At 48.8% G+C, this 23,857-nt stretch overlaps 2 protein-coding genes across 3 annotated transcripts in view; both read right to left on the minus strand.

Moving 5' to 3' along the window:
* wts (serine/threonine-protein kinase warts) overlaps window positions 1-15,776 on the minus strand; it is a 95,580-nt gene extending 79,804 nt beyond the window's left edge. For both annotated transcript variants that reach the window (XM_089572366.1, XM_089572364.1), the window contains exon 1: window positions 15,100-15,776. The gene's annotated coding sequence lies outside the window, so the exon portion shown is untranslated. The remainder of the gene's footprint in view (window positions 1-15,099) is intronic.
* Window positions 805-9,738, minus strand: LOC149360514 (uncharacterized). The gene has a single exon (XM_089572363.1). It carries the CDS (start codon window positions 4,852-4,854, stop codon window positions 4,204-4,206), a length of 651 nt encoding a protein of 216 aa, XP_089428489.1. The 5' UTR covers window positions 4,855-9,738; the 3' UTR covers window positions 805-4,203.
* Window positions 15,777-23,857: the final 8,081 nt, after the last annotated feature.

A 23,857-nucleotide genomic window follows, 5' to 3' on the forward strand; every position in this document is an offset into this window, starting at 1 on the left:
TAGAAAAGCTGCACAGTAGCTTGTACGGCGAACAAAACAAAGGCATGGGGCTTTCACAATGATAGCTTCAGAGGCTTTATGAGTAATGCAACATGAATTACTAGTCTCTTTTTTTTTTTCCCAGCTTGAGACGCACAGTCCATGGTGAATAGGGTTACACCGACACCTCAAGGGCATCCAGAAATCCAAGTACAGCAATTGCTCTATTTGTTGCAACATCCATCCCCACTAGAAACTTGCAGAAAAGGACAAAGTGATGACAATCCTTTGCTCGAAAGCTGTCAATAACGATGAGACAAAATTCAGGGGTGATCAAATGGACTGATGCAGAGGAAATCACCAATCTATTCCAATTCTGATTCTATTCCATTTCTATTCACAATCACTTCTTTTATCCACCTCTGCCGAGTCATTCTTAGTCCAGCCCCCTCCCCTACAAGTGGAGAGGTGGTACGTGGTAGAGAGTGAAACACCCTTAAACACCACCTATCACAGTTGGCAGGTTGACGCCTTAGTGTTCCGGAGACTGAGATGGGGTCCGATTGATTAGATTGGGCGAGACTGATAAAGCGAGCCTGTTACTTAAGCCGCCATGTTTTATTCTCTCATAGTGGCCAACAGAGTGCTAACATTCGGCTAGATACCGATTACAAACACTACACTACCCTCCTTGGGGAAAGTTAAATGGATGTGCACACACTGTCACAGTTCACTGTAGAGGGGTCTCTCACTGGCAAACAGTCACAAAGTCAGGTCTCAAAGTCAGAGAGATGACGTGGAGGTCTTCTGTTTCTCTGTGGATAGCGCCGTGTTGGAGAACTCTGGTGCAATGCAGGTGGTGTAGGCGGGTGCAATATAGGAGGTGCAGGCTGGTTCACTACAGGTGGTGGATACATGATGTCATCGCAGTGGAGCGGTGTTGTGGCTGATGCTTGTTTGAGGCCGGAGACATCTTTGAAAAAACTTGAGTTGCGCGTTATTACTCTGTTTCCTCTCGATGCCTTGATTTGTGATCCATGAATGCTTACAATGGTATAAGGGTCTGGATCATAGTATGGAGTGAACTTGTCGCGTCTCTCTTGCTTGCACAAGACTCGTTGACCGATACAGAAGCGATATGGTTGAGTATGTCTTCGTGTGTCAGCATGATGTTTGTTGTATGCCTTTTTCTCGAGCACGGTTGTTTTCAACCTTGTTAAGTCTTCATTGTGCGGAGGAGCTTCAGTGTAGCACGGCAGAAGATTCCTCATTGGTCTGCCAAACAGCAGTTCATATGGTGATCTTCCTGTTGTAAGGTGTTTGGAAGATCTATATGACATCAGGAAAGTGTCAAGCTCTACTTTCCAATCTGTGTTCTCAAGCTGACTTGTGTGAACATGCTTTTTCAATGTTCTCATGAACCGTTCTGCTTCACCATTAGCTTGAGGCCACAAAGGTGTGATCCGATGGTGTTGAAATCCTAACTTTTTCGAGAGTGCAGCAAACTCTCTGCCTTGGAATGGTGGTCCATTGTCAGTTTTTACTTGTGCAGGGATTCCGAACTGGCAAAACACTCGTCGCAGCAAGGGAAGCACATTGTTCGCACTTGTGGAATGTGTGACTTGTACTACTGGGTATCGCGAGAAGTCATCTATTACCACCATAGCGTACTTTCCATCTGGGAACGGACCACAAAAGTCAACCGAAACTTCCTCCCAGGGACCATTGGGTGGTTCAGTGATGGCAAGTGGTTCTTGCTTTGCTTGGGGAACGACTGCTTGACATGGTAGGCAGCTTTTGATCAAAGTGTGCACTAGTTTATCCATGCCTGGAAACCAAACTTTTTCTCTCAGCATCTGTTTTGTTTTGACGATCCCTTGATGACCTTTGTGGGCGAGCAGTACTGCTTGCTTCTGCAGGCTAGTGGGAAGAACTAGGCGCGTTCCTCGAAGGACGATGCCCTCAGGTGTTGTTGTTAGTTCATTCTTTATGGATGCAAATGGCTTCAGTTCAACTGAGACCCAGCTGCTAGGTGTCGGGTGCTGGATAGCACTGACAAGTAATTGTAGCTGCTGGTCTGCTTTAGTTGCTTCAGCCACTTCTTGAACTGAGAAGGCATTTGGGATGCTGTGGCACTGGATGAAGTTAACATACTTGTTGGGTACTTTGTCGATGCGGGCATGTATTTTCATCTCAGGAATCGGGTGCCTGGAAAGGTAATCGGAAGGGTTGCTACTTCCTGCGGTGTGCTGCACATCAAACTTGTACTGTTGAATGCGTAGAGCGAGGCGTTCAATGCGGGCAGATGGTGATGATCTTGGGCTTCCCAGTATGCTCACTAAAGGCTTGTGATCAGTCAGCAAAAGAAAGTGAATTCCACAAAGATAAAGGCGAAAGTGTTCCATTGCCCATACAGCTGCGAGCATTTCACGTTCTATTTGGGAGTAGCGGCTTTCAGCAGGAGTGAGCGTTCTACCTGCATAGGCTATCACTGCAATGTGTTCACCGACACGTTGTGTGAGGATAGCACCCAGTCCATGTGGACTTGCGTCTACTACCAGTTCTGTCGGCTTGGATGGGTCAAAGTAAGCAAGGGTGGATGCATCAGACATGGCTTGCTTTAAGCTCTCAAAAGCATTCTGCTGTCGTTTTGTCCACTCCCATGCAACATTCTTCAACGTCAGTTCACGTAATGGCTGTGTGAGATCGGCTAGATTTCTCAGGAATCTGGCTGAATAGTTGATCATGCCTAGCAGGCTCTTCACTTCTTGCGGTGACTCTGGTGTTTTGATTTGTAGGAAGGCTGCTATCTTCTTGGGATCAGGACGAACGCCGTCAGCTGAGAAAATAAGTCCAAAGAAGCTTCAGTTCTCGTTGATGAAAGTGACACCTTTTTTTCGTTGAGTGTCAGTCCAGCTTCTTGGAGTCGCTGCAGAACTGCGTCATGAGGCGTCATGCTCTGGTTTTGTTTGTCCAAAAACAAGGATGTCGTCACTAACATTCAGGACACTGGGGATGCCATTGAGCACTTGGCGGATGGTGTTTTGAAAGATTTCAGCCGCAGTGCTGATGCCAAAGTTGAGACGTTTGTAGCGAAACAAGCCAACATGTGTTGAGAAAGTTGTCAGCTGCCTTGAAGAAGTGTCAAGTTCCAACTGATGATATCCATTCTTCAGGTCAAGGTTGGAGAATACTGTTGTTCCATTCAAGGCAACAATGATGTCATCCACTGTTGGACACAAATGTCGTTCACGTTGAATGGCACTGTTCACAACACGCATGTCAACGCAGATTCGAATTTCATCAGGCTGATGTGGTTTCGGCACAATAACCACAGGGGACACCCACGGTGTAGGTCCGATGGCTGGCTCTATGATGTCTTCTGACAGGAGGCGTTCAAGTTCTTTTTCTGTGGCATCACGTAAGGCAAACAGAATACGCTTGTGTGGTTGTGCAACAGGTGGAACTGTGTCGTTCACAAAAAGGTGGATGTGCTGATTTTTGAGTTTTCCAACTCCACTAAACAATTTGGGGAATGTTTCCACGATTGACTTGTCACCTGGATTGTCAGAAACTTGGTACGTGATATGGACAAGCCCCAGGTTGGTTGCTGCTGTGAAGCTTAGGAGTGGTGCACAGTTTCCTGGAATGACAAAAATGTCGTCTTCAATGCACTTATCTTTGTATCTCATTGTAACAGAGATTTTGCCCAAAAGTTGAAGTGGAGATGTTGATTTGTATGGGAACACTCTGATGGATGTTTCTTGGATATTCACATTTAGGCGACAGCTCTTGAAGTCATTTTCGCCAACAATTGACACTGTAGCACCTGTGTCAATTATGAAAGTGACTGGCACATTGTTGACAGTGACAACAGCCTTTGGAGATGAACTTGCTTGAGGGGAAGCCATGGCAACAAAAACGTACTCGTCGCTGCTTGGACTGGTGTCACAGGTTGCAGGCTCTCTAGTACTTGAATTCTTCTTACTGCAGGCTAACTGTGTGTTTGAGTCATTTTCATAGTCCACTGCATGCACTGTTCTCCTGGTTGAGCGACAGAACCGTGCAAAGTGACCAACCTTGTTACATGCCTTGCAAGTGTAGCCCCATGCAGCACAACTGGATCGACCACCTTGGTGAGGCCACTTGCCGCCACAGTTGCGACAATCTGCTGACGAGACACGAGGTCGCTGCGGTGTGTAGGCCTGCCGTGGCATCTGTCGTTCATTGTTGGCCATGGTGTTCTCCTTCCTTGCTCACTGTGAACACCGCCGCGTTGTTATCGACGTGCTTTTCGATTTCGGACACATCCCGTTCGACATCCTCGAGCATTCTTCCTTGCTTAAGTAAGTCCGGTAACGTGAGGGAATGAAGCATGGCATACTTTCGGAGGCGAGACGACGTTGTGGCGAGGATGATTTGGTTCTTGACTTCAGAGTCGACGTTTTCGAAGTTACAGTGGCGAGAAAGCTGCCGGAGGCGCGCGTAGAAGGCGTCCAGTGACTCACCAACGTTTTGCTGAGCTTGACGAAATTTGTAGATAGCAAATGTTGAGTTCACTCGCGGCGCAAAATAGGCATTCAGTTTCGCTCGAGCTGCAACGTATTCCGGCGTCGATGTACTCGGCGTGGTTTGGGTCGTGCTTGTAGCCGTTGCACCTTGCGCAGCACTGTCGGGGAGTGAGCGATACATGTCGTAGACTTCTTCACCGACGTAGTGCAGGAGGAGCGCCTTCTTGCGTGCATCTGCCGAGATATCGCAAGCTAAAAGAAAGTTTTCGAACCTTTCTATCCACTTCGTCCATTCGTGACCAATACTGTTGTCGTCGGTAGAGCGAAGGTCAAAACTCGGGAAGGCAGGGAGCACATGTTCCATGGCTACGATTGCCGGTAGCCGCTTGTTGCTGATGGGTGATTGGACGGACTGACTCTTGATGTAGTGGTACTCATATGAGATAAAAGAGCACTTCTGACACCATCTTAGTGTTCCCGGAGACTGTGATGGGGTCCGATTGATTAGATTGGGCGAGACTGATAAAGCGAGCCCATGGAGGAAGGAAAAAAATTTTCCTTCCTCCTAAATTTTCCTTCCTCCAAGAGCGAGCCTGTTACTTAAGCCGCCATGTTTTATTCTCTCATAGTGGCCAACAGAGTGCTAACATTCGGCTAGATACCGATTACAAACACTACAGACGCTTCCCACAAATGCCTCTGCCGGACAGTTTCGCCTTCATGGAGCTCCCAAAGCCATTGCGTTAAAAAGAGAACAAAGAATGCAATGGAATGTTTTTACTACAACAGCACATAAGAATTCCTTCTGCATTTATTGCCCTCCAACTGTCAAGTTGCTTATATGTTTGAAAGATTTGTGAGCTTGTCAAGTGTTGTTTTGGCTTCATCAAGCGACAAGTTGTGTTTGGCAACGGGAAATGGGCTATCTTTCCCACCTACCCATTGCATCAGCCTCGCTTCACAATGCTTTCATTTCCTCAAAGCGTTTCCGAAACAATCACTGTGAGCAAGCTGACCAGCCAAAGCACATACCAACTGCTCTTCAGCTATCACGTGGAGCAGCAGATAAGATTTCTTTGTCTTATCCGCTGAATCCACATTCCAACATGGTTTCGCCAGTGGCTGGACAACAGCCAAAAACAGGTTTCTACACAGGAATGGCGTTGTGCTCTATCACTCCAACTACTGCCCTGTTTCAATGCTGATAATAACACTGGAAAATGATTTCCCTCAACAGACGAGAGCATCGCTCGAGCAATACAACAGAGGTTCAGAGACTGTAGCTGAACTGACTCAGTATCCGCTGTATTTAGGTGCCAAATTTACCCAGTCATATTAATTAAGGAAGTACAGTACATTTCAGTTCAACACCACTCAGAAGACAAAAAGAAAAGGTGTTTACTTATGCCTAATTTAGTTGAAGAGATTGACATGAAAAATCAATTAATTACCGGATTACTCTGAAAATGACAAGAGTTTACAATCATACTGGGGCACAAAAGAAGGACACAGCTGTACCTTGCTGCGATTGTAACAACTTCTCCAGCACACAACATGCACGCATGTGTGAAAGGATTCTTAAAAGCATTGTGCAGCAGTCACATTTCAAGCAGCGCCTAGAGATTTCAACTGAATCTCTCAGCGACTGGCTAGATACTGCTCCATGCACCGAATCGCCAGCACCAACTTCCGCCAATTCACTCGTGGTCACTGCTGTAAACCTGAGTCGCGCTCTCGACCGAGTCCTCAAAGCACAAGACGAGACAGAAACTCAGCCTAACACTTTGCGGTCCTCTGCCAAAAAGGAGGCAGTGGACAAAAAACTGAGTGGACCATCAAGCATGCCATAGTGAAAAGAGAGCTGAGTAATGTGAATCTCACACGAGGGCATTCTCTGTTTGAGTTCCTTTGAAAACCAAGATATTTTGTAACTGCCGGTGCAAAGAAGACCAACGAAAGTCACTGCCTTGGCTGCGCTGATCAGGCAGGTCCACTTCAGCGAGTTTTGTTAAACCGGATCCACTCTCAATGGAAATGAAGCAGAAGCTATCATGTGCAACTCTCACTGAGCATCTTCTGAACGACACCATGGCACAGCAGCAGGCTGAACTTTTACCAAGCAGGCTGATCTCTAGGCTGTCCTTCAATAAATCCTCCCTCTCCTACATAGCACACTGCTTCAGGCTTTGCAAAACTGTATTTGCCAACGTAATACACTTTGCCTGTATGCCTGGCATCAACCTGTCATTTGAACCCCGATGCACGGTACGTTGAACTGACCAGACAATTGTTAGCAACCCTGAAAGTCGACCTTAGTGGTCATGATTCATGGCATAAACAATGGGGGAAGAAAAAAAAAAGGCAGGCCTTTCGGCCTACAGCGTTCGTTCTGTGTGTACAGTTTTCTTCGATTATCATTTTTTTCTTTTTTTCACTCCATCTTTGCCATAAATGGCCCAATCTTGAGTTGCAAGCTTTGCACAGAGTTACAAGGAAACTATTCGGTTCAACTCTCGTTTTGAAATGACCTGCAGTCAGCTGAGACTGCAAGGACTGAGTAAGAGGCAATAAAGGCCAGGAAAATTTCAAAATAGGCACAACACCCACAATACACTCTTTAATGTAACACTAGGCTATCTAGATTATTCAAACAAACTCGTCAAGGTCCACACTCCCTCTGGCGATACATAACCTGAAGACGTGATCACAGTCAAATTTCGTATCCCCTATCACAGTGCAACATTCCTTCCAGTGCGCACTCAGCCATATCCTGATGAATGATGCATGCACTCTCAGCAAAAGGTAGCAAACAAAGCGAAAGTACAGCGACACAAAAGTGGCATCAAAGTAAATCCACTGTCAGTGTTCACTAAATTTAATAAATTTATGCAGTAAGGAAAACAAAATAAAATGATTTGATGTGACTACAACCGTGGAAGAGAATACGACGAACAACCAGGTCCCCGGCTTTGCAAATGGCGCTAGCTAATGGAAATGGTTTCAACCGGGCACTGCGTCCTGCCTTCCATCCCCATGAGGACTGAACCCTGGCCGCGCACCCGAATCGACAGTTTGCAGAATGAAAGGAAAGCTGACATACAGGGAGATATCTTCCGACCCACAAACCTTCACTCACAGACCACGTTTTCACTTCCTGCTCTGCACACAGAAAACAGGGTTTTGCGTGAGGGGAAATGGGTCAGTCGCCCTCCAATGCTTTCTTTTTCGTTAAGGAGAGAGGGGGTTGTCCTTTAACCTACATGAACCTGAAGCCAGGATGCCTGCCACCAGCTTTGATAGTTTGGTTTGGTGTATTGGGTCTAACGTCCCAAAGCAACTCAGGCTTTGAGGGACGCCGTAGTTAAGGGCTCCGGAAATTTCGACCACCTGGGGTTCTTTAGCGTGCACTGACATTGCACAGTACACAGGCCTCTAGGATTTCGCCTCCATCGAAATTCGACCGCCGCGGCCGGGATCGAACCCGCGTCTTTCGGGTCAGCAGCCGAGCACCATAACCATTGAGCCATCGCAGCGGGGCCACCAGCTTTGAGAGTGAGTGTAATGAACACTTGTCGAAAGGGTACAATGGCGGATTCCTTTCAGGAATACCTGTCCGGACTCGCTCCCCTGAAAACAAAAGGGGAGAGCGTGAGTGTTTATTGTAGGTAACCTAGACACCAAGTCAGTGGAAAGTTTCGACTGCTGGAAAGCTTTTTCGGTACCTCTATTGCGTCTTCTGGACAACTCCACTCCGCAAATTAAGCCCTGGGCATTCCGCCCCTTTACAAAAAAAAGAATCTGAGAATTACCCTTATGAACAAGGGTGTCTAGTTGGAAGGTATCTTCCTGTAAGTCAGCTGTCCTGCCATTCTGCAAGATGTCGACTGGCCGAGGCGGTGGAAGAGGATAGAGCATTCTATTACGTCACAAAGCTTCGCTCGGCCTTGCAAGCAAGAAGCAATGCACACGTCCACTGCCCGACACAAGCTGAGTGCAACAGTACTGCTCACTCTGTGTCCGCAAAAAGGTAGTTTCAGTCTCAAGGCACTTTTGTTTCGGAACAATCAGTTGTTCATCTGAATGTAACAAAGTGCTCAATGCATTGCGATGTCATTGTAGCTCATATTTTTTTTCCCTTGCAAACAATAATGCAGTTTAGAACAGTGCTAAGAGTACCATGCTTTCAGTTTCAGAAAGCCACGGGAAACAAGTGCAGACAAGCTTGACTGCACATTTCGCAGCATGCAATTGAACTGACAACTGCATTATCTTCTTCCAAGCTTCCAGGGACCAACCTTCCCTGTAATTAATAACAACACTGCCCCTATTTGAGAAACTCTTCTTCAGTTTACACAAATATCCTCGGTAATTAGAACACAGCAATTAAATGTAATCATCAGGGGGCCAGCTCACTATAGCAAACACTGTAGCTGTAGTGAATGTAAATATAACAAGCTAATGCATGTTAAGTTCTGTTTACAGTTTATTCTTTACCACTCCTATCAACACCCTCCCTGGGGCTGGGAGACAAGGGTCAGCTTGCTTGATCAAACCGGAAAGTTAACTAGCATTAAGGCAGGTTGATTTGTGACTAACTTTCTCATCTAGATGACAAATAAACATATAGACATCGCCACACGGAATCAATAACACCGCTCAGCGCTAGAATCAATGCTTTCAAATCCTCATTTTTTTTCTCGCACAATAACTCACTGGAATGAACTCCCACCTGAGGTTGTAAACAGCACCGATGCCATTGACAATGCTGCTTACTGATAGTTGCTGAGTTGTTTTTCCTTGTTCTTCCCTATGTCCTATTACTCATATGTTAGTTTTCTGCTATGTAATTTCCGTGCTTCTTTTTATGCATTTTCTGCCCCTCCCGCTTGTACCCATATTAAGGTCTGCAGTATTCTATAAATAAATAAATAAATAAATAATTAAATAGAAGTTAAAGGTCAATTTTGAAACGTTAGTCCATTTGGGCCTATATTCCGAGCTTCCGTCATTTTCGGCCGCGCCTGGCTAGTTGAGACGCTGGAAGCAGATGTCAGTTCGGTTGCGACCGTGAATGGTGGCAGGATGCCACTTCACTGTAGTTGCTGCAGCAAAACGCCCAGCAGCAGTATTGTCTTTTTTGCCTATAAATGGAATGTGACAAAAAAAAAAAAAACAGCCACATTTTTAATAGCCCCTCAGATGCTACAATAAAGGGGTAATCAAAAGCTGTTTCATTCACCCATTGGAGTAAAACAAACAAACAAAAAATTTCATCATGAAATTATGGTTGAATTGCGTAGTTAGGCCAAATGTGAATAAGGTGCGACAACAGTTCGGTTTTCACTTCGCTCGCGGTGTTCAGATCAAGGGTTCACGGGTGGCAGTTGTTAGGATAGCAATAAACGGGTTAATGTCCATATATGCGGAATTGGTCATTCTCTCTGTTCATACAGTTGATCTCTGAGAGTCTCCCTACTCCTCCTGTCGTAGTGGTGCAGTGGTAAAACGATGCGCCACTGCCCTGCGATGAAAGATGCTGCCATCGTTGGGACTTGGGTTGCTTGGGTTGGGTTGCGGCCCAGGTTGCTCTTCGCAAGCCGCCTCTCATGACTGAATTACCACCTGACATGGCAAGCAGGTTGCTAGGTATATATATATATATAGCGAAGGGGAACGAGGGGGTTATACTAATGAGAGAAGCCAACAGCCACAGAGACCAAGGGAACACAGGGGATTATTTTTTAATCTAATTTGTGGTGTTCATCAAATGGAGAATATTACTGAATGTGTTATCACTTAAATGTAATTGATTAGAAAAGCAGAAGAAAAGACAACCACATGCCGCCGGTGGGATCCGAACCCACGACCTCCGAATCACGCATCCGGTGCTGTACCAACTGAGCTACGGCGATGCTGTCACTGTAGCTCAGTTGGTAGGATGCTCCAACAGCTAATACAGAATTCGAGAATATCGAATGCACTTTTTTGCATACAGTAAACATAAGCATTTTGCAGGACATTATGCTTTACGTAACACCATTCAACGTTTGCAAATGCGGAGGCAACGATAACTCCGGTGGTAGTGATGCCATATGGTTTTCATGAAGTGAACCATATCTGCAACAAACTGGTGCTCGTTAGGCCTAGGGGCTACCGAACTGTCTAACAAAATAAAAACCAGGCTAAATTTATCGTCCCTCCAATTTCTTAAAGGCAGGATATGATAAAGCGAAGCCCCGCATATGATTTATAGCCAGCTGACATGCCGAAAAGCGCTGTAACACCGACGAGTTCACTACGAAGAAAGAGGCTCTGGATCAGAGCACGCAGCAATGTTGGCTATACATCTCACTGGGGCCCATGGGCATCTGCTATGGGAACATATGCTACGCGTGCGAAGTCACTGCCCAGTTTCTCTACAGTTTTCGTTGCATCCAAGCTGCCACATCCCCTTCCGCTGTTTTCAACCATCAAGTGTGGTCGAAAATGACGGTTTCGAAGATAACAAAACTCAGAATACTGGCCCTGGATTGCTCAAGCAACATGTCACAGACATCCTTTCTTGTGGGTCTACAGGAGAGAGAGTTCGCCACTCATTTTTGCCATACTTTCACTCTGAGCATCTTCACTCAACGGCAACGGGGTCGCTAGAAGCTCTAGCTCGCAAAGCCAGCCATATCTGGTTTGCCAGACATTTCTGCTCTGACAGGGGGAATCATGTTCCTTCCCCACAGCATTTAGCCAAAATCTATTATTCATAGCACTCATCATTACACAGGGAGAGGGGGGGGGGGGGGCAGTTATTATCTTCCTAAATTTACTTTTTTTCACATCAATCTCCAATCACATCCCCATGCCGCAAGAGACAGAAGCAACACTCAAGATTCTATACTTTCATTTTCCCCCAATTTTTTTGAAATTCTTCCATGTTCGCGCACCAGGAGTGTACATACCGAAGTCCGAGCTTCACATCATTGTTATCATATCTCCTAATTTTCATTAGCTAAGCCATCCCAATAAGAGCTCATCCTTTAGCTTTCTCATACTCTCCTTTTTAACAGCCGTTCCAATGGCTACACCAGTACCAATGTTTTTATCTTTTTTCTTTTCTATTCTGCAAACTTTTTTTTTGTTATTTATTATTTTTCTACTTTTCGTACTGGATTAAGCACGACATTTAGCGGCACAGGCTGGGAACTTATTTTTTATTCTTTTTCTTAGTCCCACCAAAGTATTAGCACGGCCGCTAGATACAAAGCGCAAAGCGAGCTTTGCGCTTTGCATCAAGCGGCCGTGGTATTAGTATCCAACAGGTCACAAGGACAGCGACCAACAATGACAGTTGCAATTCCTTTTAGCGCAATGCCTACTCATAACTGTAGTGTAGCTTAGCAGTGATAAAAAGAACATTACGTGGCATAATATTTAACATCTTCAAGCTAAACTTAGCCTGTGAGAGATGCCGGCAGTGAAGGCCTCCAGATTAACACGACCCCTTGAGTTTATCCCCTTGAGCACATGGACGTATTTGCATTTGACTGCATCTTAGCTGGCTTAGCTGGGATTGATTTTGCAACCTTGGGTTCAACCACCCTAGCCGAATGCCAAAGCCAGTAAGCCACCGTGGTGTGCAGTAGTGACAGAAAAATATTTTGGTGGAGCAAACTGATGGCAGCAGCCCTGGAGAGGTACCTTCACCTGTCCGCACATAAAATGAAACAGATGGTCACCTTCTCCGTTTAGACTACTCCTAGAAGAGCGGCACGACCGTGAGCAACCCAGAACCAAAACCGGACACAAACAAAGCCCACTCCAGGAGCAGTACGCGTGAAAAGCTAAGCGAATTAGTACAAACACTGATTGCGGAAGGCTCCCATTTTACACTAGCTGAGGAGCACATGCATTACTGCTTGCACGTCGTACTGGAGAATCTCACAGAGAACCTGGCAACCCTGACACATTTTTCTTCGCTCTTGCTGTGGAGCATGCACGTGATTTGTGCATATTTTTGTGTAGCTTTTTGTACTTGAACTCCCTTCCGAAAAAAAGTTTTGCTGCAGGCAAAAACTTGTGTGTGTTCTACCTTGTCCTTTGCCTGCTTCACACTGTTCCACGTGTAACTCAAAGTCCCTTTTCTGCAGGAACTAGACCGCGGTAAGTGGACACGTGCGGGTTATCTCATTATATCTGCATTTATTCAATGCCCATTGTTATCTGATGTCTTTTTGTGTTCTTTCTATTGCTCTTATGTTTTGCTATTTTATGCCTTTTTTGTTAAATTATGCCCGCTAACTATTGTATAACTTATTCATTGCCACAAATTACACTAATAGGTTTTAACTTGATTGTATACTTTTACAGCTCCTCTGCCAAACTTATGCACTTTCCTTATGTATTCCTGATGGGAGGTCCCCCAGACAGTTTTCACTTTGGGACCTCCTACTGTAGTAACTTTTTTATGAAACTTACAACTCATTTGTATTTCGTTTTAATAAACCTTCAAACCTTCAAGGGTCAACGACATTCAAAAAAAAAGTGAGGGGAATGCGAACAATGCCGTCTTAAGGCTCAAAGCATACAGTATCGCTTCCAGATTTTCAGGATACGTCAATTTCAGATCCACAAGTCAACACAACAGCGACACCCAGCGAAACAGTGCAGGCACTCACTATACAGTAGTCCACAAACTTGTCTAGGGCGCTCAAGCGGCGCAGCGGGAACTACATTTGCATCATATACGAGTGACACAGGGCTTCAAGCAACGCCTTATCATGCATGCACATTACCGTATATTGTGCTAACTTTGCATGCCTGCAAAAATGGTACCGAGCCCGCCAGGCAGCGTCCATTGTCACAAATACATAACAGCGAACTCCATTCAAATGCTCTAGACAGTTATGTGGACGACTATACGCCATTCAACACACTGAGGCGACCCAATCGGAGCTCACAGACTTTCCCCACTGCGTTGTTAGACGTTACTTACGCCCAAACGTTCGCTTACGCAGGTCTATTCATTTGTGTCTATCACCCAAGTGTCAGCTTAAACTCATCCTCCCAACAAACGCGTACGGAACCAAGAATGGGGCCACTGAAAATGCAGCCTCACGCCTGTCGGTAAGGCGACACTACGCATTCGCGCGGCTCACGCGCGCTGACCGACGTGCCAGCGTCGTTAGAAGAGCCTTGGAACTCGGAAATGCGAGACCGCCGAGCGTTTCGCTGCTTTTATTTTTCTCTCCACAGGGCAGGAAAGCGCTGATGTGCGTCTAAAAACAAAGAGGCGCAAAACGATAATGCCCGTATTCTTCCACCCAGGCGGCTAGTAGAGATTGCGCTGGCGAACTCAACGCTGAACGCGAATCCTGGCGGCTCGGCAACCTAGGCTGTTATTTTGCAGCAGTAGCAAGGCGGCCGCTGAAGCTGATCCTACCTCTTATCGGCGCAGTCGTTCGCTCAGATCATTGTGAGCTAGGCAGCATTATTGAGAAATTTTCTGACCCGAGGGTATTCGCGCACGCGCCGTCCCAAAGGGTGGACCACGTCCGTGCGATGTCGACTGAATCGCGGCAACAACACAGGCCGCTACGTAAACAATCCGCGCGCACGGAGGAGACAGAATGCTACTGGGGGGGAACTGAAAAAAAAAAAAGATTTCCGAACGGAAAGTGCGCACAAACAAAGCGACGCGAGTCGACCGAGCCAACTGCGTGACTCACGGACAGTGCAGCAGCTCGCTGTGTGCGGGCTGCACTGTTGACACTTCGTGGATGCGCGAACTTAATGCGAAACCCCAATCCGCCAGCGCTGCTGGGGCTCGTTTGAAACGTTCGCAACGACACGCCGTGAAATAGCTTCCGCGAAAGCGGCAACGCGGAAAAAGCCGCTCGGCGGCGGTCAAGCGCTGTTTTAGTGCCGCCGAGGACGCCCCTATTTTTTGTTTCGCCTGCGCTTCCCTCCCGTCTGCTGCGTGCGTACACCGAAACCAGAACCCGGCGACAAGCGGCCGAAGACTGCACCAAAGCGAGCTCCGGTCGCGACTTCTCCGACGACGCGCGTCTCAGAACCAGACCGTCCCGATCGTGCCACGAGCACCCGACGCGGCGGAACCGAGCGCGTCGCGAGCGAAACCGAGTCGCCGTTAGGCTTAGCATGAATAAACTTTCTGCCGGTCGTCAGCGAGCGCTTCAACGGACCGCCCGCCTCGACAGGAACCAAATAACGCTTCGAAACGGAAAGCACGCATCTTTAAAGCTGCTTCACAACGCACATTTTGCACTCGGATCTGTTGTAGCGGCGCAGAATAAAGCGCGCTGCAGCGCTGGTAATGTGATATCCCGAAGCAGACCGCGGCACGCACGATCGGCGTCCGTGCTCGCGCCACGGGCAGCGATCGGATCGCACGGCATCGCTCAGCGTCGTGGCATCGAGTGTGCCTACGTGAGCCGTGCATTCCGAGAGCCGCGCGGCCGCTCGGAGACAGCGCACGGGCAACCCCAATTTGCTGCCTCGGCAGTCGCCATGTTGGCTAGCCCTCACCGCCCGGGCAGCACCAAGAAAGCGCGTTCGCGGACAGCGCGCAGCATTGAGGAAAGGCGCTCGCACCTACCTACGTGGTTACCGGGATACGTGTAATCCAGAGCACCGAGCGTCACCACAACGTGCACTAGTCACAACGACGCGCGGCACTGCACTTCCAAACATGGTCTCCGACGGACCACGGCGCAGATCATTTACACGTAGGACCGAGCGGGCATGGTATCCTCAGAGCGGTCGGCCGGCTTCTTCACCACGCGAACACTTCAAGCACAGCACAGGGCCGTTGGCCGTCGCCGAAAACACCGCGACATGGTCGCTGTCTGCCGCATTCGTTCAGAAACAGTTCACTCGGGAATCCATGAAAAAGCGCCCGGGAGCCAAGTTTGAGTGGCGTACAAGCTCCTCCCACCTTCCACATTGTTGACATTCCAGTGCGGTCACGTGACGCGCTTGATTGACGCACGCTCCGCCCCCCGCGTGCCTCGCATTCCTGGGGCCGACACGTGACTCGCCGAGGGGACTCCGCCGGTCTGCCGCCGGTCGGCCGCGCGGATTTGCACGATTTTCTCTCGCCGACGAGATAAAGGAGGGGTCGCTTTCTGTGGCCGCACGGCGGCGGCACCGCTGCCGCCTCTCGGACACTGCGACGGCGTAAATCAAAGGCTGTGCGCGCCGCGAATGCCGACACGGCTGCTCCGATAGTCTCACGTCGGCCCTTCGCACTTCCTCGTTGCTGACTGCGCGCTACCGCTGCACAATCGTCGCTTTCTTTTCTCTCTGCCGCCACTCTTGCGAAACGCCGACATATGCGTCGTCGTCCGATGTGTCGATCACATAGCGCCGCGTGGACGAAATACGAACCCGCTCCGCTTCTACGCAGCGCGTGCGCTGCGCTCATTCTGGTCTTGCATGCCTCGCTCTCTTCTTTCGTGTTCGCAAATAGCTTTCGCCGGCGCCGGAATGGGCGTGCAACAAACCGCGGCTTGTTCCGCACCCACGCTCGCGGCATACCGGGGCTCAGCTCCGTAGCTACGCGCCACGAAACGCAAGCGTCCAGCGCAAGACGCGCGCCGGGATATTCCAGCTTCTGCGTCGTCTTGTCACTCTGTGCATTTTCGCCGTTGAAAGTCATTATTTCAGAATTAATTCTAAAGCTAGAGAGGCGTGCCTTAGCGCAGTGCTCCGGGTTCCATCCACCTATAATGGCGTTCTTCAAAGTGCACCAAAGTCTAGAGTACGCACTTAATTTTGCATTTCGCCCTCATCAAAATACAACGCCGCTGGGAACAGAGGAATTTGTGAAAGTGCCAGGTACACAGATGAGAGTTTGGGCCAGTTGTTTTTCGTGCCAGTCAGTAAACTAGAAAGGCCTCACAGTCAGAGCCTGAGTAGAGAACATCGTGTGTTTCTGCTTAGCTAAGCGTAAGGTCCAAGAATGCATGCAGGCTGAAATGGCTGCAGTTTGCTTGCATGCGGTCGCTGTTAAAAAGTGCGCACATTCGTCACACACATCTCAGCTGGTCACAAAACACCAGAAGAATCTGGAACATTGAGTACATTTTCAGGTTCATCTGTGAGAGGAAAGATAAATCCAGGGCCCAGTCGCGTGTTGCAAATTTAAAGGTAATCTAATGAATTACGGTGTCAATTTAATTTTATCTATATTACTTCAAAATAGACTGACTGTCAGGCTTGCCTTCGACAAGGGCTTGAAGATTCATCCCTGTCTTTCATCGCATTGCAGGGTAGCAAACCGGTTTCTTGTTCCCTTTAACCTCCTGCGATTCCTTCTCCTAAACCAGACCGTGACGATGAAGGCGTGGCATATGACGCAATAAGGCTCCTTGCCGCACTGGTTGGGTTTCTACTCGATTCTAAATCAAGGCCACTGAACGACACGTCGGCATTGCGTCGCTGACGCAACTTTAGCCACCGATCTGTTAATCCGCTTGAGGTGCCGCCCTTAGGACAAAGATATGGGCCACATAAACGAGGCGGTGATGTCACGCTAATGAACAGGCGCCACTGTTGACGCCGTTAATCGTCACAGGAACGACCAGAAAATTTGTCTGGCCATGTGGTTTAATGACGCGGGTTAACGTCATCTTAGTTGAAATGAAGAGGAAGAAATGGGCTTTAATTTGCAGGGCATGTAATGCGAAGGCAAGGTAACCGCACAAGATTACACAAAGCTGAGCGGGCCGTGTCTGCTAGTCAGACTGACCCATTCATGGAGACAAAACAGGGCCCTTGGTGTGCCCGACTCGTTCAGGCTCGGAGGTACCGGATCTCGTGGACTAGATGAAGTAGTAGCGTGAGCCGGAGTGCAGCGAACACCTCTGTATAGTTTATTTACATTTTGTGCAACGTAAAAGCAAGCGGGTGTCTCTCTGGGCCACATTCGTTAAGTTTGATAGGGCTCAAATTCCCTAAAGTCCCCAGATTGAGGAGTGGCCTACCGAGGAGGGTGTGTCCTGTAAAGTTCACTTTGGTGCACGATCACACGCCCCTGAACTTGGGGACACGCCTCCCTCCTGTCAAGTCTTGAGCTTGAGGGTGAGGAGGATTCCATAGTAGTCTGCTGTAGACCAGCATCTGGCGTTCCATGCTCAGGTGGCGGTCGACACGCGTTGCTCCCACCTGTTCTTCAAAGACCCTACGCGCAAGGCAGGCACACGGGAGGAATGGGAGTGGGGGGGGGCGGGGGGGGGGGGGGGGGGGCAGGCATGAATAGCTATTGGAAAGAGGGCCTTCAGTTCGTCACGTTCTTTATGGTGAATGACAGCCGCGCTGTGACACGGTCAAGCACAGTTATTAGACCCAGTCTCCCAAATGGCACCCGGCTCTTCACCGGGTGGTTCACAGCGGTAGACCTAACAATATTGGCCGATTACACAGAGGGTACAGTGAACCACATGCTTGTACCAGAGAGGAAAGTGTGCTGTCTGCTTCCGTGGGGCGCTTGCTGTCATCGTTCCTAACAAGGAGAGAACGCCCGGGTGAAGATCAGACCGTGGAGGCCAGGTCGGATGCATGTCACCCAACTTGGCACCCCACGAAGCTGACGGGAAACAACAAAGGACGCTCGCGAGAGTCGGGTGTCGCCTCGCCGTCATGCAGGGCAATGGGCAGCAGAGATGGTGGTGGTGAAAACATTTATTAGGAAGGGGCGGGAGGTATGTTTGGATCAGCCCTTAAGGGACCGATCCTTACATACACTTGGTGGGGTCCCTAGTTTGGGACCCCAGTGGCGGTGGCCGGAGGAGTGGATAGCCCCGTAGCACCACAATTCGGCACTTTGATCAAATGGGAACGCAATTATCATGGAATATGGTTGACAGGATCATAACAACGGTCAGCTGGCTTTAGCCCTGCGATGACTAGGGCGTGTGAAAAGCAAGGGTGTAGGCGGAGTGTGCGTGACACGCGCAGAAAAGGAATGTTGTGTGTCTTCCTTTTCCTTTTACTGTGAGGAAGGATTCAAAAAGCACTCTGTCCAATCGTTTAGGTCGTTTGTTGTGATCGGATGTTTGCTGAATGTGGACCGGATTCCCGAGGTTTTAAACCCGAGCAAGAGCCCTGTCTTTCATTCTGGACTCGACCTAGAACCTCTGCATCTTTGGTTATGCCGAGGGGGAAAGATTTCCCGGTTAGCCAGTTCCATCTTGTTCTCTCTGCTTAATATACTATAACATTTTGTAAATCTCTGGTACTGCTCCAGCAATAATATTACGGAGCACGCTTTGGCTATCAAACTCTTCTCACGTGTCACCGAGCAAAAATTAGAGAGTACTTTACACACGTCAGAACACGCAGCTTTGTGTACTCGCGTATGATCCCAAGGAACCACACAGTAAGAAAGATAGTGGAGTGAGCAGCTTGACCGCTTGTGCCGCTTATGACCATTGCATTTCTTCTGCCGCCTCGGAGAGAGTAAAGGGCAAACGGTATCTCCGAGATCACTGACCCTTATCTGCACACAAAGCATGTCTATCCGGTGGCTTACTGCTAATGCACGTTGAGCAAACGCGGCCGGTGTCAAACAGCCAAGAGCGATAAAGATATATGTGACGGAACGGAGACCACGGTGGCACGGCGCTTCCAGAGGAAAGGCTGAAACCTTTAGGGCCGGGAGGCCGTGTGTATGAGGCTGTTAGACGGTGAAACTCCGAGATCGCGACCCCCCGTTCCCCGTACAAGGGCCAACGACCAGGCGAAGCCAACGACACCCAAAACTGTTTCAACGATCCAGAAGAATCTACTCAAGATCATGCCTCCAAACTGACCCAAGCGCGCGTGATAAAGCCAGCGCCGATCCTTCAAGATCTCGAGTGACCCGGCTTGAGGACCGCCAATCGAGTCGCTGCATTGAGTCACGTGACTGCGCCGGCACCAGTCATGCTCTAAATCGTTAATTAAACTGAAATTATCCAACCTTGTAAGAAAGGCGTGCAGTGAATTTGATAGGTACAGAGGGCAAAACACATGCCTAGAACAAACAAACTGTGTGTTCCGGAACTCCCAAAGCCGCTGCGACCAAGAAGGAAAAAAATGACGGTGAAATTCTATGAGTTACTCTGCACATGTTTACATCCAGACCATTTTTAACCAAATCTTATCGCTAGATATCGCGTGCTACACCAGAAACACGCTCAGAGCGTGTTCTAGACATGCGTTTTGCCCTCTGTACTCTCAGGTCATGAATTGCTGCTGCCAGTATCCTTGTTAGAAAAGTTATGTAACAGCTGTATCTTATACGGTACTTGTCTATGAGGCAGAAACGTGGAGGCTATGAAAAGGGTTGAGCTATGAAAGTTGAGCACAACGCAGCGAGCTATAGAGATAGGGAACAAACGTGAGCTAAATAAATGGACATGGGCAGCGCATGTAATGCGGAGGCAAGATAACCGATCGTCGTTATTAAGAGCAACGGACTGGATCCCAGAGAAGGCAAACGTAGCAGGAGGCGGCAGAAAGTCAGGTGAGTGGATGAGATTACGAAGCCTGCAGGGATAAGCTGCCTGCAGAAGGAATATGGCCAGCAGTGGACGTAGTTAAAGAGGCTGTGAAAGGGGGTATCAATAATGATGCGATATGCCTAGATTGCTAAAGGACGCAGCCTCACAAATATCCTCCAGCAAACATTTTTTTTATGCGTTTTGTGGAAGCTGAGTTATTTGTAGTCAAAATTTGAATTTCCAAGTCGGCCTCTCCTCCGACGGGCGTGGGAAGCCCGCAGGGGGCGGAGCCAACGCCTCCTAAACTGGTTTGGCGTCGGCGGCGCGGCGAACCAATGGTGGCATTCCGCTGCTGACGTAAAGAGCGCTACATGACGCAATGCGCGCGGGCTAAGGCGAAAGCTCGCCACCGCTGGTCGCCGCGAGGCGCGGAAGCGAGAATTCTTAAAAGTGTATAGTAAATTATCAGCTCGCTTTTTTAGGTCTTGTACGTGGCATGCACGCTCGGTGGCCTGTACTCTGCATAATACAAGCATTTTATAGCCAACCTTCTTCTACCCTGAACTCTACAAGCACCGTTTGTAGGAAGGAAAGCGTGACACATCTCCGAACGCCGTAGACGTCACTGTGTGTAGCTAAAGAGCCGCAGTGAAATAAAGTAAAAAAAAAATTACAGGGGGCACTTTGGCTTTCTAAAGTGCTGCAAGGCGAAAGCGTTTCCTGGCCACTGTTTGTTTTTATTTACTTTTTTATTTTTCATATTTTGTTTTCATTTATTTTTTGCTCCTTTTCTTAATGTTATTGCTTTTTTATTTTTATTTTCACATCTTACTTTTATTTTTGTTTATTTTCTTATTTTATTTTTTATTTTCCTTTTCTTGACCTTACTCCTCTGATTTTATTTATGAAGCCCATGCATTCACTAGATGCGCCTTTATTCATGCTAGAACCTTGAGCATTTTAAGCGGTGACGCCGAAAGGCGGACGAATCTGCCGACGCGTCTGTCGACACGGCTGCCGACGCGTCTGTCGACACTCCTGCTGTCGACACTCCTGCCGGCGCGTCTGCTAACGACAGTATGAGGGACTTTTTGTGGGCCTCAGTGATGTTATGGTTCTACCCCCCCCCCCCCCCTTCCCTCTTGTGTGTTCCCTCCAAGGCAGTGCGGGGTCCTGCTGCAACGGGGTGTCTCCGAGTACGCGCTCCCATGCGACCACCGGGGAGTGAGAAGCGGCGGCCGCCACAACGCGCGGAGGAGACATCGGGACTAGCCGACTCCATTCTTCAACGCTCCGCCGCTGCGGTGTAACTGCCACCATATGTGTTCCCGACCTAAGTGGTTTCCATTAAGCAGCGCCCAGTGGAGCATAAACGACCCTACGACAATACACCACCTCCAGAGAGCGCTCAGCCCCTGACGCCACGCACGGAGACGAGTTGCTGTTATTCACACGTGCTTCGCTCTTTCGTCGCGGCGCGGGTACCGCCGTTGCAGGTGTTCCCCTTCTGGAGGCCCTTGGACCAATGCACGAGACCCCACTGGCCGGTTTTCTGCAGAGCCTGCTGCTCCTGTTTAACTAAAAGCCAGCTGCGTTTGGTTAACTGCGCTCCCACTTGTCGGTGAGGAGGCGACCTGAGGAAAGGACACATTCGGGAGATTCATCCCGGTGTCTCAGCCGAGGAAGACGATGGAGACAGGGGCACCCTGAATTAATACCAGACTTTGGCCAGCTGAGAAAGCGAGCCAGTGAGAGTCGTTGACCCCACCCAAAGGCGGCGCCCGAGGCGAAGTCCCTGTGATTAGGCGAAAAAGGCGGGAAGACGACGGGAGAGGATATTAAAAGTGCTTCGACACGTTCCTCGAGCAGCGATTCCGTGAGCAGTCTTCTCAGCGTTTAATTTGTTTGTTATTAATGCAACCCATGTTTTAAGTATGTCAATACAGTCTTCCTTTGCTTCTCCTACTCCCCGTCTCCGGCCCACGTTCCTTCCTCAATCGGCACAGCAGCGGTGTTTCAGTACCCGATGTCTGGCGAGACACTCTACATGGCACGGCGAGTCGTAACAATGGAGCATAACTGCAGGACAAAGAAGGCGCAAGCAGTGAGCGCATGTCCCTGGTCTCCTTTCAACGTGAGTACCCATGTTTGCGACTTTTTTTTATCCTGCAGCACAAGATGTGGTTCTCCGCGTATGCGCTTTACACTTTGTGATGGCATTAAATTGCGGGCGTCGTCGCCCTGTGCTTCCTGTGGACAGGGCCGCGGATTAAGAAAAATGGGGGCCCTGGGCTAATGCGCATGTAGGCCCCCTCTCCCTTTCCCTCCACTGACCCCCCTGCCCCCTCCTTCATTACTGGAATTTATCCCATGTTTCACTGTAACTCCATCTAATTAAACAAAAAGAACGCAGTGTGATTATTGGGATTCATGCAACAGTAACGCATTAGCATCAGTTTTACAGCGCACAAAAGTAACAAAACACAACAAGACTCTTGAGACGCGCTACACATGTCCGTCTGTGGCCGAGCACCTAACGCCATGGAAGAGCCACGTGGGCCGACCGACAGCTTGTGGGGCTGCCTCTTTAGTGCTGAATTCGTATGAGGTGTCCACGGCTCCTTTAATAGCATCACAGACATTCAGAAAAAGAACAAAAGGATCTATCCTCCTCCGGATAGATCGCTTAGCTCGGCTGAGGCCTATGACTGGAGAAGACTCCAAGCTAGAAACTTCGCATCCCCGCTCTGGAGGAGCTGGACAGGAGGTGACACGAGGGAAGATGCGGAGGTGTGCGAGTTCTGCGGGCATACCGCTACACTCGAACACATACTATGGAGATGCCCCAGTGCCCCAGGATATGGCAGAATCAATAATGCAGAGGAATGGGAGACCATACTCAGCCATAGTGCCGACCTTAGCATACAACGATACGCTACCCGCCTGGCAGCAGAAGCTGCGCGACTATACCGTTGCTAGTCTTCCAGCTGCGACGCTGCCCCTCCCCGGACGCCTGCGTGCGGACCCGGAGGGGCACGGGTCTTCTTCTGGCGGAAATAAAGTTTCTTCACTCACTCACTTGTGGGGCTGCATTGCAGCGCGCGCCGCCTCTTCTCCTCTTCCAATGACGTCGTACACGAGCCAACAGACCGGTTTCGTTCGTAGCATTGTTCTAATGCTAACGCCGTAAAGAAAAGCAGGCTGAGCTATAATAGGATACAACTTAAAAAAAACAGCAGTTGCTAACACTGGGCCGCGGTCCGCGGCGTCTTGTATTACTCCGCTGGCCGACCGCAACAGTAAACGAAATCAGCTTTTTAATGCTTGACTATATCAAACAATCCACATGTCAAAATCCTAGAGCTTATAATCTTTTTCTTGTGTTGAGCTTCTTGTTTTGGTCACAAGAAACGTTTAAGCAGCGGATTACTTTTTCGTCGCGGAGGAATTCTGTGCGCGGAGGCTGAATGTGGGCGGAGCTTCACTGCAGACTTAAGTTGTATCCGACTATAGCTTCCTACAGTTGAACTCGGTACTCCGTCAGCGACTAGGAAATAGAAACACTCGTTAATTAGTTCCCCGAGAGGGCATTATTAAAAGTTATTAAAATTAATTTGATGAACGTTCACTACTGCCCTCGTGGGCACATCTGAATAGCAGAATTTAAATACTGGTTCAATGGTTATCATGCTCGGCGCTGAGCAGCGGTGCTGAGCCGCGTTTTGATGCAGGCGAAATGCAAAAAGGTGCCCGTGTGCTGTGCGATTTCAGAGCACGTTAAAGATCCGCAGATGGTCGAAATTATTCCCGAGCCCTTCATGACAGCTGCTCTTTCTCTCTTTCATTCACACCTTCTACCCTGCCCTCAAC

This window comes from Amblyomma mixtum, chromosome 2, assembly GCF_055824585.1.
Source record: "Amblyomma mixtum isolate Tamu chromosome 2, ASM5582458v1, whole genome shotgun sequence".
NCBI lineage: Eukaryota > Metazoa > Arthropoda > Arachnida > Ixodida > Ixodidae > Amblyomma > Amblyomma mixtum.